This window comes from Cyclopterus lumpus, chromosome 12 (assembly GCF_009769545.1).
Source record: "Cyclopterus lumpus isolate fCycLum1 chromosome 12, fCycLum1.pri, whole genome shotgun sequence".
Taxonomy (NCBI): Eukaryota; Metazoa; Chordata; class Actinopteri; order Perciformes; family Cyclopteridae; genus Cyclopterus; species Cyclopterus lumpus.
This window is the reverse complement of record NC_046977.1, coordinates 11,935,811-11,950,077: the sequence shown is the minus strand read 5'-3', so window position 1 is coordinate 11,950,077 and position 14,267 is coordinate 11,935,811. Positions and strand designations below refer to the sequence as shown.

Below are 14,267 nucleotides of genomic sequence, written 5' to 3'. Positions count from 1 at the left end.
GCTAAGTCAAAAGACAACCTTTTATTTTATGATCAGTTACACCTCTCCTGCCTCGTCGTTTAAACTCCGCACAACAAGTACAACCAGGGTTGTGAGTTTGTGAAGGTGGGCCATTTACTACCGAGTTGTGGTTTGGCATTTCTTTGGTTATTGTTCCAAGTCCAAATGTGTTTTCATATTTGGAAAAAGACATCACTGTCCCCTTTTGGCCAATGATAGTATTACACATCTCATTACATAGTCTGACATCAGCGATTCCCAGTCTGCCTTTACCTCATTCATTCCACCACAACCTGCATTATCATACCAGAATATGACAAAAGCATTTACCGGGTGATTAGGGAAGCGAGTGCAAATGAATGCAAGACCCTCCACACTTTTGAGGTAATGATTTGGTTGATATTCAATTAACATTAGTAGGTTGCACATGAGCGTTGTCACGGATGATTAGTAAAACAAACATTTTTGATGATGGAGCAGCAAGAGGAACTTAACTCTAGTCTCCCTCCTCGCCTCCACTCTGTTCTTTGTCTTGCTGGTAAAAGAGAGGAGGAGGAATACAGCGTTGGGATGCAGCACCAATATAAAAGCTGTGCAAAGTAACTGTTTCCTGTCCACAAGTTGGAGCAGTGTTACCGACCAACCGCTGTCGTTTGTTGTCGTCGCAGAGCCGGCAGCTTCTGAGGGACAGTTTCATGGTGGAGCTGGTGGAGGGCGCCAGGAAGTTGCGGCATGTCTTCCTCTTCACTGATCTGCTGCTCTGCGCCAAGCTGAAGAAACAGATCGGAGGGTAAGAAACATTGCAAGTGTCTTATAGATGACCAACATTGCAGTAGTTTGGTGGTGCGGAAGATGGCTGGATATCTCAAATCGTATGTTATTACAGTTTAAAATGTCTTTCCATCGGTTAAAATCCCCCTGTTAATGAGATCTGAAAGACTTGAGCTACACAAGATTTTTTTTAAATGGTCAGGAAAAGTAAACACACTGACTTCTGGCTATCCATTTCAAGATAGAAAACTCAATGTGCTGATTATATATATTTCTGAAATATTTATGTTGGTATCAGTAAATTTAAAAATGCATTATTTTATCCAGCAAAAAAACAGTACCTACTTATTTGTTGCAAATAAAACAAAATGTTTTGACTTTTTTCATAAACACAGTTACCCTGCTTCTTAATAGTTGTGAAATTAATTAGTTCTCCCCTTTCCATTGTCCCCCCCCCCCCCGCCCCCCTCCATTCATCCACATCTTTGATCCATCTTATCAATCCACTCCTCCTTCACATCCTCCTCTGTTACTCACCCTTTACCAACCATCCCCTCTCCTTGATCCTCTCCTCGTCACAATGCAGTAAAAACCAACAGTATGACAGTAAGTGGTACATTCCCCTGACTGAGCTGGCCTTCCAGGGCCCCGAGGAGACCGAGCCTCTTACCATCCCCCAGGTCCCCGACGAAGAGCTTGACGCCATGAAGGTCAAGATCTCACACCTCCGCAGTGAGATTCAGAGAGAGAAGGTAGTGTGGAAAATCTGTTCAGGAACTAAGAAAGAAAAGTCTGATTTTGACCTCACGTTTTCACCTCTGTGATTTCAGAGAGGCAACAAGGGTTCAAAAGTCATCGACCGTCTCAAGAAGAAGCTGTCTGAACAGGAGTCTCTGCTCCTGTTAACGTCTCCGAGCTTGCCCATCAGGGTCTACAACAAGAACGGCAAGGTGATAACACTCTCCAACCCCGTCACCATCCTCCTAGTGCTCCCCAGACGCTCTCCTTCTCCATATTTCAGCTGTTCTTCTCATTTTCTTGCATTTTTGTCGTCCTCCGCTTCATACCCATGAAGCACAATATCCCCTAGCTTACCTTCCTTAAGATTCATTCTCCTTCATCTGTCTCATACTTGGACTTTCTTGTATCAGTTTCTGTCAGATATCTTCCCTCTGGTAAAGCTCGCTGGGCGAGAATTCAGGAGTGCAGTTTAAATATCGATATTGCACATGTTTGCACAGATGACACATATCCTTTTAATCTGCCTCTCCCCACATTAGTCATGAAGGTAATAATAGCCATTTTGTGTGTGCGTGTGTTTGTGTTCAGAGTTACAGTTTCCTGATTGCGTCCGACTATGAACGTGCAGAGTGGAGGGAGATAATGAAGGAACAGCAGAAGAAATGTAGGTGTCCTGTAAAAAAGAACATCCCAGAAATTATACACGAAACGTTGAGGCTAAATGTGGATACATGTACGTAAGCAACTAATAAACCTTGAGAGAAAGACCAATATACAATGTCATTCACAGTCTACATTTATTGTCTTCCCTCAAGGTTTGAAAACTTCCTCCTTGACTTCCATGGAGCTGCAAATGTTGACCAGCTCCTGTGTCAAGCTGCAGACTGTCCACCATATTCCACTCAGCATCAACAAAGAAGGTACGGGACCATTTCTTACTTTTGGAAAGTTGCGGGAGGACTTTCTATGAAACTCATGTCCATAATGCATCATAAACATACCTGTAATGCATTAAAATCTGCTTTTAGCACTGTATAATTTATCGAAATAAGCAACCATACATATACATATTGCTTCATAACGATCATTATAACACGTTATTAAGCAACAACTTATAGATCATGTATCGCAATACTTGAGAATTGCTGGTCACTCATTGACAAGGATCATAGTGTATTATAATTCCCATAGTTGCAGTAGTTGTCTTTTCATATACTATATGCAGTTTAATCATGTATTGTATGTTTAAAATGCATGAAAGATAATAATGCCCAATGCCAAAGATTGCCCTAAAGAAATGATTTTGATTCATGATGGTGGTGATTCAGATGGGGACAAAAAGTGCCACGTTTAGGAGGTTTAAGCCACGTGTTTTTTACTGTAGAAGGCTGTTTTATCCCTTCCTTCCATGTTTGATTCTGCTCCAAAACAAACAAGAGATCTGCATGCTTTTATAATCAATCCCCTCTCGCTGTCTTTTTTTCTTCTCTGACTGTTTTTCCAGAGGATGAATCCCCCGGTCTCCACGGGTTCCTGAATGTAATCGTCCACTCTGCCTCCGGCCTCAAACAGAGCTTGAGTGAGTCACGCACCTTTAGCCTTCATGCACACAACAGAAAATACATATAATCAGACGAAATGAGTTACTGTGAACGCTCAACTTTAATTTGACCACAGAGCAGTGGAAAACTGCTTTTTACAGTTTTTCTTTTTTTGTGTGGAGGCTTTTAGAAGTACGTTTCCCTCAGATTTTACTTTCAGTTGAGGTGCATCTTTTAAGTTTCACTACTTAGAATTAGTTTAATTTGTCGGGATTTACATCTCAAAACACCAACATCAAAACATTTGTACAAATTTAACGTGACTTATACCTCAGTTGCTTTCTGGGGATAATGTCTAACATTGCGGCTGTAATGCATCCACAAAGAACAATTCAGTAGCCTTATAAATGGCATATGTTTTCCATACTCCCCTGTCTAATAGATCTCTACTGCACATTGGAGGTGGATTCCTTTGGCTTCTTTTCAAATAAAGCCAAGACGAGAGTGTATCGATACACTACTGAACCCAAATGGAACGAGGTAAGAGACTGGCTCAATATAAGCATGCAACTCAACATGTTCCAGTTGGAAGGAAATGTCCCGGCAGAGTCTTTGTAGTCTTTATAGATAATATATGGGTCAGATGATGAGTCAAGGCTAAAATACACTGCACTGTCTGCGTCGCCTGAAGGCCTTCTAAAGTTAACGATGGAATTTGTACATGCACAGTTTCTTCTTGGTACAGTTTGTGCTGCCTGTCTTGTATCTGACATCTGGTCTTGTAATCTGGCCGGCTATCTTCGAGTAAGCCCAACTGCGAATGCATACTGTATGCATGCACGCAGACATACACAAACACGATTGCATTGATGGCACAGCTGGAGGTTAGCAGTACAGAGGAGAGCTTTGAGACACAATCAGTGGATCGGTTCATCATCCGTGGTACAATTCTTTTTCCCATCGTGGACCCAAAGACTCTTTGAGGATTTTGCTCAGCAAGGTGGAAATAATATCAGCTAATGAGGAGCTGCTGGTGATGACTCATATCTCTCCAAATGCTAAGTGAACCAACACAGTGTGGGCCTCAGAACGATGTGCAAAACATATGCAGAGTGCCCCGGTACATAATTACAGGGAATGTTGGTCAGCTGTGTGGTGGGATGTATTTAATTAAGATGTAGGGTGGATGCAGATTTTTTTTTCTCACGGTATATTGTCATTCTTGTTCTTATTCCGGTCTCCATTAGTGTCATTTTACTCGAATGAAATATAATATAACCATTTTCTTTTTTCTTCCCCTGAAGGAGTTTGAGATTGAGCTGGAGGGCTCTCAGACCCTGAGGCTGCTCTGCTTTGAGAAGTGCTACAACAAGACCAAGCCGAACAAAGAGGATGGGGAGGGCACAGACCGCATCATGGGGAAAGGACAGATCCCGGTATGACATGACGTCACCCCCCCCCCCCCCCCTTTCAGCAGACCCAACATGACTCATTACTGATACGCAGTTATGTCACCACCACTGCCACGGAGCGTGAAATCCATACGATTGCTCAGTGAGCCACTTGAACTGAGCATGATGTAAAAATTGATGATTAGATTAATTACCCTAATTTGTTATGGATGGGTGGTCGATTGGTCATATGGAGAGAAATCGTTGTTCAGAGGATGTGCAGAACTTCTGATAAAATGATGCAAAGCTACAATGCCCATGCCATTGAGCTATCACTCACTGTGCTGCCATGCTAAGCTGGTCACAACATGACTCACGGTCCAGAGTCTACAATGGCTATTGAGTAACAGCAATGCCATCCTGCACGTGTGAAAATGACATCAATATTATCAGGTGCTCCGTTTCGTAAAAAGTGCCCAAAATCCTGATGAAACCCCAAAATTAAAAAACAACAGAGATGCTGTCCTCATCAGCCTGGCAGTGAGACTGGCTGATCGCAGGTTAACAGGAGGTCAAGATATCAGGTGATTAGGTTGCCAAGACAACGCTAGTCTACAGGGTGATGCCAGGTGTCACTCAGGAGATCAGCAGAGAGAAAGCAAAGATACAATACAGAGAGAGAGAGAGTGATACAGACAGACGGAGAGAATATGTCGGAAACACAAGTCTCGTCTTTGATTCACCCCCCTCCAAAAACCTCCTTCTATTCCTCCTCCACCCACAGCAGGGCGTGTGTTTGTGTTTATGTTTGTCTTTGTGCGTGAGATCATACATCTCTGAACATTGTTTCACCTCACACCCACAAAAACACAAATAGATCTTGTCTCGGGTCTGAAAGATGTATTATTTGGTATTTTTCTCAAACAAAAAAGAAATTAAGAAAATACAAAACCATGAGGAAAAATACTAATGACAGTCCTTTAATACATGCAATATTGAAATTAACCAGTCATAGATAAATGCAACATCGGCTTCACGTGTTCATTTTGAGCAGCCTGTATTTCTTAAGACTTTGTTCATGTTGCAGCAGCCTCTCTACAGTCACATGCTCCACCTAGTGTTCCCTTTGGTAATCCTGTGACAGGACCACGTCTTGACAGATGATGTCATTCAAAACACGACACCCAGAGTGGTGAGAAAGTTGCTCAGCAGGATTTTCGTAAATCCGGGTCAAGAAACTGCCGCTCCCTTCTCCAGTCGTAGCCACAGCCACAGCGGCTGTTATTTTCTGCAGATTACTGTTCAGCTTTAGTAGTTAACCGACCAAATGAATGTTTAGAATAGAAAATAGAAAATAACCCTTAACTTGCCAGAGAGGCTGGTAGCCAAACATACCATCCAGGTAAATTACCAACACCTGGATGGTATGTTTGATATTTAACTGCCTAAATGCGTTTCTAATACATGTTTATTTCTCTTCGTTCACGATGCATTTTCCACCACAATGTACTCTAATCTCTTCATCTTTTTTGGCAAGAGACGGTTAATTTACTCTCCACAAAACAGTACGGTACAAAAACAAAAACAACAAAAATGTAGGCTGATATTATGAGATTATTTCATACAATACTATATTTATTCAGTGTCTGCATACACTGTAAGCTAAAGTTACTACATCCTTATCATAATGTCGACAAATTATATTTTGGATCGTACACTTTTATAAATGTTCATTATAACCTAAACAACGTACAAAATGTTCAGTTTTCTCTCAATCTTCATTGAATGCATGTATTTCTTTTTAAACATGCACATTAATCTCAAATAAAATATAGTATTTTAAACTGTATACATTATGCGTCTAATCAAAAACCTGTATAAATAGGCCTTTCTCCATCTCAACGTGCTCTAAAAATTGTCGCATCTTTCATCTTTTAACGCAGTGTTTCTAAACTCATACTGTTTGCTTCACGTCAGCATTAAACACGGTGTGGTTTTACAGATCTGTGATTTATTGTAAATGTTGTTCAACAGCACAGGGCTCGCTAAACCTTCGACCAATAAAGGCTGTGGAAGATAAAATCACATTTCTTAGCCAAAAACTTTATCAGAAGCAAAAAGGAGCTTTGCTGTTTTTTCATGGAATGCAATTATGTGTAGATAAACAGCTTAAAAGAGCCCGCTCAGCTGTGAAAGATCCAGTTATGAGAAACATGATCCAGCTTTACGCACTCCCAGAAGAGGCTTAAGTAAACATGCAACATACAGTATAGACCGTGTGTATGTTTATTTCGTTGTGTTGGATCTGTGTGTGTACTCTGTTTTATTGCCCCAGATGGCATGTCTTTTCAGATCTGTGTTTAGTCTCTTTAAGTAAGTTAGATTTGTTTATCATATTTATGAAAATATAATAAAGCGATGTAACATACAACAAAAAACACCTTTGAAAACATTCCACTAAGATAGAGGGAAGATTTGTACCGTCGATGCAATTATTAACATTATGCTCTATTCAATCTTAACAAAGGAAATAAACATTACAAGTCAGAAGTGTTCAGATATTTTATTTAAGTAAAATGTTCGATGCAACAATGTAGAACAACTCCCATCATAAGTAAAAGTCATGCATTAAAAACCTCAAACATGATTGTAGACCATTTGAATTGTTTCATTTAGAAAACAAACATGAAATACCTCTGTAGTTCAAATGAAATGCTCCTTATTAACATGTGCTCACATGTCCGTTTGTGTTATCTCCACCAGCTTGACCCTCCGACTCTCCAAGGCAAAGACTGGCAGAGAACAGTTATTCCCATGAACGGGGTGAGTAGATTCTCACAATACTCGTAATATGTGTCATTGTTTTGTAGCGCCAATGCACCTGTACATTTATATTAAAGTAGGGCACGGTGGTGAGCGCGATTTGAAACAATTTCTCCAGGATTTGGTTCCGCAGTTATCTCTGTGAAGTCTCCATCTGGTATTGACATGGCAGGATTTCCTCCAAGATCATGGAAAAGCCATTGCAGATGGATGTCGGACTTGTAAACCAGTTTCAACTTTAAGCCCTTTTTTCCTGTGTCAGATCGAGGTTAAACTTTCCATGAAGTTCACCAGCCGAGAGTTCAGCCTGAAGAGGATGCCCTCGCGGAAACCCATGGGTGTGTTTGGTGTCAAGATCTCCACGGTGACCAGGTGAGTTGACGTTCATCTATCAGGGCACATTTTTGTATTTGTTAATGGCGTTCCTCAGGCCTCCTTTTCTTCTATGCATTGTACGTGCTAATCTTTTTTGTTTCTTTCCTAACGTCCTACAATGTTATGCTGAGGGTTCATTTTTATATACTTTTACTGTAATATGAGTGATGCAAATGTTAAATGTAGTATGTAGCATGTAGTAGAAGCATCAATGTGTTTTGGGCCATTGTTTCTGCTGATGGGTGGCGGAAATGAGGATTAGAGATTTCCTTGATTTACCCAGCAAAAATCAATTAGTGCTACAGATGAATAATTTAAACAGCAACACAAGCAAAGAGCCAGAGGCAAAACTAGCCCCTCAAGTAGTCCTAACAATGCAAAACACAGCCGTGTTCGTTTTGTCCTTTTTTCTCAACAAACAAAACAAAAGCCTCATTGTTTATTCAGTATTTATGCTGTGCACCGTTTCACTTAATATAAAACTTCTTGTTGTTGACCGCTAATGTTTGTCTCCGTCTAGGAGAGAGCGCTCCAAGGTTCCCTACATTGTCCGGCAGTGCCTAGAGGAAATTGAAAGGAGGGGTTTGGAGGAGGTGGGCATCTACAGAGTATCGGGAGTGGCCACTGACATTCAGGCCTTGAAGACCGCCTTTGACACCAGTGAGTATACCCTTGAAGAAAAAATGTCTTTGATTGAACTCGTACTGCCGTCCCTTGTAAACATCATGGTAATAACGGTGTAACCGCTACGCATGGCTGAGAAGATATATTGACTATCACCTGATGGAAACCCTGTTTCTAATCGTTCTGTGTCTGTTGATCAGGCATTGTTGTAGCTCTGTGTGTCTGACTGCGAGTTCACATGAGCCGCTTGCTCTGATGTCCAATGATTAACCAGGTGTACGAACTAATTCCGTATGACCTTGCATTCGTATTTTGTGTGTGTGTGTGTGTGTATGTGTGTGTGTGTGTGTGTGTGTGTGTGTGTGTGTGTGTGCGTGCGTGCGTGCTATTTTTTAATGCATCTTGTGTTGAGTGTATTTTCCTGTAATTCTGATGAAAAAAAAGACGCCTGGAGACTGACTCTGGTGCCGAGGTGTTTCCCCGTCTTATCCCCGTCCATTGGGGAGGGCACGACCTCCTGTCTTCATGTTGCTCTTGTCTTTCTCCTGCAGATCATAAAGATGTGTCAGTGATGATGAGCGAGATGGACGTCAATGCCATCGCTGGGACCTTGAAGCTGTACTTCAGAGAGCTGCCAGAACCGCTCTTTACTGATGACCTCTACCCCAATTTTGCAGGCGGCATCAGTAAGTCTCTGGGAAATTGACATTCTCAAAGATATAGCAACTTATTGTATAGTTTCAACTTCTAGATGTGTACTGTGGGTTGTTCGGATACAAGTCCTTCATTTGTAGTTCATGTACAATCTCCTTTTCGTCTGTGCAGCCCTGTCTGATAGTGTTGCCAAAGAGAGCTGTATGTTGAACCTACTGCTGTCACTGCCTGAGCCCAACCTCGTCACGTTCCTTTTCCTTTTGGATCACATGAAGAGGTAAAAACACACACGCTTGCATAATATATAGGTTGGAATGCCCACATAAGCGGATGAGTGAACAAATGTGATTTTGTTTACCATTGTTATCTAAATGTGGATATAATATTTTTTTAAATAACTTGTAAAAGGGAGAATTACTGTTACGGTTTTCAAGATGGCGTCCTTTTGTGTGGTTTTGGGGGACTTCATTTACACTATTAAAGCAAATGCAGTCCCTCCTGTGGGATGTCCTTCAACAGCAGAACGTCTCCTGGTTACCGTGATGGTTTTAATTAACAAGTGGCTCAAACATTACAGCATGTGAGCACTAACAATGCAGATGCAACATAGTGAAGGAAGGAGGAGATTGGACGTTGTCGAGTCACAAGGAAACTACCTCTTGTATCGGCAAAACGATGGAAAGTTCAATGTTTGTTTGACCGTGGATGCCAGGGGGTAAAATGATTTTCCATTTTCAGTTTATCTGTTCATTATTTTTATTTAGACAATAAAATGACTGAGAATAGTGAAAACTGCTCGTCACAATGTCCCTTTTAAATAATATGTTCTCTTCTGCTGTCGGACTTTTAGTATTTGTACGTGCAACAGTTCAATCACCTTCAGGTGCTCCTGTGATCTCTCCACGCCACTAATGTACTGCTCATTTTCTCCTCAGGGTGGCAGAGAAGGAAAGCGTCAACAAGATGTCTCTCCATAACCTGGCAACGGTGTTTGGGCCGACCTTGCTGAGGCCTTCCGAGAAGGACAGCAAGATCCCTACGAACCCCACCCAACCCATCAGTATGGGGGACAGCTGGTCCCTGGAAGTCATGGCGCAGGTGTGCCATAAAAATCTTCATCTGGCATTTTGTCTCGTAGTATTTTGTAAAGCTTTTTTCCATAAAAAGTTGCTCTTCTAACCTAATTAGTCTTTCTTCCATTTTCTTTTCTATTGCAGGTCCAAGTGTTGCTGTATTTCCTCCAGCTTGAGACGATACCCACCCCAGACAGTAAACGACAGAGCATCCTCTTCTCCACTGAAGTATAGAGCTAACGTTGACTCTGCCGAACCTGAGACTTGGACAATGAAGAAGTGAAATAGAAACGGACCGTGGCTCAAAGTGAGCCTGTAGTCGTGTGTTTTTGAATTAACTGATCAGATTGCATTAGACTCAGGCAGCTGGGAAGGATTGTCTCAGACGTTGCCCCGACTCCCTCAAACACAGGAGGGCGCCATTGGTCTTCGAAGCTCAGAGGCTGCAAGGTCCTTGAGGTTCATATCTCCTGTTTCCTAATATTTAATATGATTCCTTCTACCTTCAGTGATGATGTGGACAAGTCTGCCCTCTACATGTCTCCACTGTGCCCTTTGTTGGTCTCAACATTGTAGTTCATACAACAAGAAGTTGTCCAAATCAGTCAATATTTATACGAAATTCTTGATTCTTGATTTATTTTGCCAACAAATCAGAAATTCCATCTACCTTTTTTTTGTTTGGGCATTATCCTCTATGTGTGTTTATTTTGGACAATCATCAGCTCTCAAGAAAAAATATGTTGATCCACCTCAAACATTTCTTCATGTCCTGCTGGGGAACATTGTAAGCATGTCTTACATAACCTCCCCAAATTCTTACTGAGAAGACAAGAGGAAACATGTGTGCTGTTTGTAGGAGTTTAAAAATAAACATCCAGAGCTGCCACAATACTGGCTGTTCTTCTTCGTGTAAGGGAGCCGACACTTGTGTGCTAAAGTGTTTACAACGTAAACAAACCCTAACTGCAGCTAAAAATGAGACTGTAAGACATCATAATAGGAAACAGGATGATTAATAATACACAATCTGACGTTTTTCGAGACCATAAAAGCAAATGTCTTGTTTTTGTGTTGTTTGTGTCTCAAGATATTCTTCAGCTATAGAGGAAGCAATATATTTTCTAACATCGGAGTTGTCTGTGTTCATACCTCTGCAGACAAAAGGTCCTTGTTATTGTAACATAGAACATCTTGCCAAATTAATATGTTGATCGTTTGTTTCTAGGAGAAAAGGAAGCAGTTGTATTTACAGATACAGTATGTACATAATCTTAAAGTTGTATTTTTTTTTCTTTCTTTTTGGTAAACAGTATAATCATTGTTGCTATTATTGTAATTTATTTTTGGGGCCAGGGGGGGATTGTTTTTTTTTTTTTCTATGTGAACTTTATTTCTGTTTGATTAAGAAAGTAGTAGGTCTTAGCCTTGACTTCAAGTCCTGCAGTAAATAATCAGGATTTAGCCTTGTTCTTATAGAATTTTACTCAGCTGTTCTGTCCAGCCTATCGATTATTCAGTTAGATATTATTATAAAGGTAACACACACATTGTAGTTACATTACTGTATGCTGCTGTGGAAAAGGCACAAGCTCTTTAACTGCTGGGTGTTCCTCAGCAGAAAGTCTCACATCCAGAGACCGTCGCCTGTCTAGTGTAGACATTATGCAATGTCATAATCGAGCACACACACTCACACACATATGACAGTGACTTTTTTGTACCATTTTATCTGTGGCTGCAGATGTGCACTCACGCGATGTTAGAACTACTGTATTGCAATTCAAATAACCTGAGAACACTCTGCATTTATGTCCATTGAAGAGCATATCTGTTGGTTATAATGAAGGAATATTGTTTTTGTTTTTTCATCCTCTCCTGACATCTTTTTTTATTTATCTCATGCATATGTTCTTTAACTCTTCTTCATCCCTTTAAGCCTGACGGGGTCCAACTCAATGGCCAATTTAAAGGAAAGCTCAAAATAATTGGAGTTGATTCTAAAATGATCCATTCCTCATTTTAATGTCGCTGTCCTTGATTTAACATGCAGGCATGTTTTATTGTTGTTGTTTTTTTTCATTTTGGTCTTACTGTTGCTGTTTCTTTCACAAATGTATCATCATAGACTTTGGGATGTTGGTAGCCCGTGAGGATCTTGGTTTACATTATTACTAATTTAAAGGACAGGTTCACAAAAAAAAAGTGAAACTATCATTGAAGCGCAAACACCAGTTTAAAGGATCTGATAAGAGGTTGTGTGTGGTTGTGTCCATGTCTAAGATAACGCAGGGCGGGGCGTATAGGAGTAAGTGTTATTATTAACACATTTAAACATGTTAAGTCATTTACATTCGTATGCACATGATAAAATAGACTAAAACGTCATTATTGTATCAACCCCAGGGGATTTTATTCTGAAAGTCGTCATGCCTTTTTATGTGCTTTCACTAATTTTGGCCTTTTGTAGCATGCACACAACGTTTCATCATCTAATATGTTAGGATGTGAGACAGAGAATGAATCCATTATTCATCCATTCATTCGTCACCTCTATAACAAGTCCCGATTGCCTACACTATTCTACCCTATTGTGCCTCGACACTTTTTTTGTTTTTGTTTTCGCGCCAGTGGTATTCTGAAACGTTGTTCAGTCTCCTGTTGCCTTTGCTGAGGACAGCCACACACCTTTCATCTCGTAAAGACTAAGACAGGACCTTAACCTTAAGCATGGTCTTAGCTCGTACTGTACATGCCCGCTCTACTTGCCACCTTCATCTTACTGTGATGCTGCAATTCAAACTGTGTTAAAGTCAGTCTTAATTGGGCAAAAGACCGACTTTCTTGCCGTTCTCCTTGTTTGGCTCTTAAAATTTCCGCACCTTTTATTGCCTTTTATTGTAATTTATTTATGCTTTGTCCTGGTTTCAGTATAAGAAGGTCTACTGCATCTATTTATTTATGATATGATATCATCTATGTTAGAAAAATGGTCTGTATATGGTGTGCTTTCTTTGGGGAAATGTAAGTCTTATGTTACAGTCTGTTTATTGAACATCCTGTTAAAGTTACAACTGTTTGTCACTATTTTGTCTAAGAATCACAACCACTGTGTACAACTGCAAACACGTTTGAACTCCCTACACCTGCAGCGGAGGCTCACCTCTGGAGATGTGTTGTACAACAGACTGGCCACTGTGATCTGGTTTAGATAACTGAATGGCAGATGCAGGTTCCTGTCCATATAAAAAGGTACATTCTGCGAGTTCACGCAACTCAAACTTTGATCATTTTCCATGGAGTTGTATAATATGTATTATACTAGAGAGTACATTATTTGGTTTTCCGTCTTATTTATTGTGGCGTCCACTGACGCGTTATCGTCTTGGATTGAGCCGGTACGCCTCTCGTCTTATTGAAAAGCCAAGCTGTCAGTATGTGGTAGAGGACAAGAGTCTTATATTGCTCTCAAATCTGCATTGTTTTTGGTCTGTTGATTGTCAATGTAACTGCATGTACCCTCCATAACCTCAGTCCCTCTGTACAGGACAAATTAAATCAAGTAGAAAAGGTTACATTTTTCTGTGTAATAGTTTGAAAATATGGAACATATTGCTCTATATGAAAGTTACATTTATTGTACATGACCCTGGTGATTATTACATGTCCATGCTATAGTTAAAACTATCAAATGACCCTCTACTGCCACTTCTACGACATCAACTGACTAAATTTGACTACTTTAACCTTTGGAAACATGATAGTTTTGCTTCGACACTTAACGTATAAAGCTGAGGATGAGACTTGCTGACCAACCACTTTTTACCTTCCTCGATTTTTTGAACTCTTGTTCCTGTTCAATATTCAATGTTCTGCTTGTAGAACTGTAAAAAGGAAAACCGTATTCTGAGGGCAAACATGTTTGGAAGGCATTTGCAGCCTGTTTGTACACAACAATGTTAAATAAAATCTCCTTGTAACTACATAAAATGACGTCTTTGATTTTTTATTTGAGACTTAGCCTGCAGCCTGGTAGCGTGTAGATAACTGAGCTTTATGGCCTTATGGACTGAGGTTGAATACAATATATTCTGAATGTAATTCTCCCTGATATTCACATTATATTTTAGTGCATAAATTATACTATCTCAGCATGATGCATTTGAAAGACTGAATAATCATAGAAATGACTCATTCAAATAATTCTAAATATATAAACATACAAGCAAACTTTTTAATGGAAATGCTTAATTTGTAGGTTGACTCCCTGTGCT

The 14,267-nt window shown here is 40.3% G+C and overlaps 1 protein-coding gene across 2 annotated transcripts in view; it reads left to right on the top strand.

Annotated features, from left to right (window-relative positions):
• LOC117740532 (breakpoint cluster region protein-like) overlaps nucleotides 1–13,977 on the top strand; it is a 72,335-nt gene extending 58,358 nt beyond the window's left edge. Inside the window, exons 10-24 of one of the 2 annotated variants that reach the window (XM_034546997.1) lie at nucleotides 669–790; nucleotides 1,358–1,523; nucleotides 1,602–1,721; nucleotides 2,101–2,176; nucleotides 2,328–2,432; nucleotides 3,017–3,091; nucleotides 3,496–3,593; nucleotides 4,358–4,489; nucleotides 7,208–7,267; nucleotides 7,530–7,639; nucleotides 8,163–8,302; nucleotides 8,818–8,952; nucleotides 9,092–9,197; nucleotides 9,856–10,018; nucleotides 10,138–13,977. In XM_034546997.1, coding sequence (XP_034402888.1) covers nucleotides 669–790; nucleotides 1,358–1,523; nucleotides 1,602–1,721; nucleotides 2,101–2,176; nucleotides 2,328–2,432; nucleotides 3,017–3,091; nucleotides 3,496–3,593; nucleotides 4,358–4,489; nucleotides 7,208–7,267; nucleotides 7,530–7,639; nucleotides 8,163–8,302; nucleotides 8,818–8,952; nucleotides 9,092–9,197; nucleotides 9,856–10,018; nucleotides 10,138–10,227 — 1,698 coding nt within the window. In that variant the 3' untranslated portion in view covers nucleotides 10,228–13,977. The remainder of the gene's footprint in view (nucleotides 1–668; nucleotides 791–1,357; nucleotides 1,524–1,601; nucleotides 1,722–2,100; nucleotides 2,177–2,327; nucleotides 2,433–3,016; nucleotides 3,092–3,495; nucleotides 3,594–4,357; nucleotides 4,490–7,207; nucleotides 7,268–7,529; nucleotides 7,640–8,162; nucleotides 8,303–8,817; nucleotides 8,953–9,091; nucleotides 9,198–9,855; nucleotides 10,019–10,137) is intronic. The other variant, XM_034546996.1, reaches the window with a different exon arrangement.
• Nucleotides 13,978–14,267: the final 290 nt, after the last annotated feature.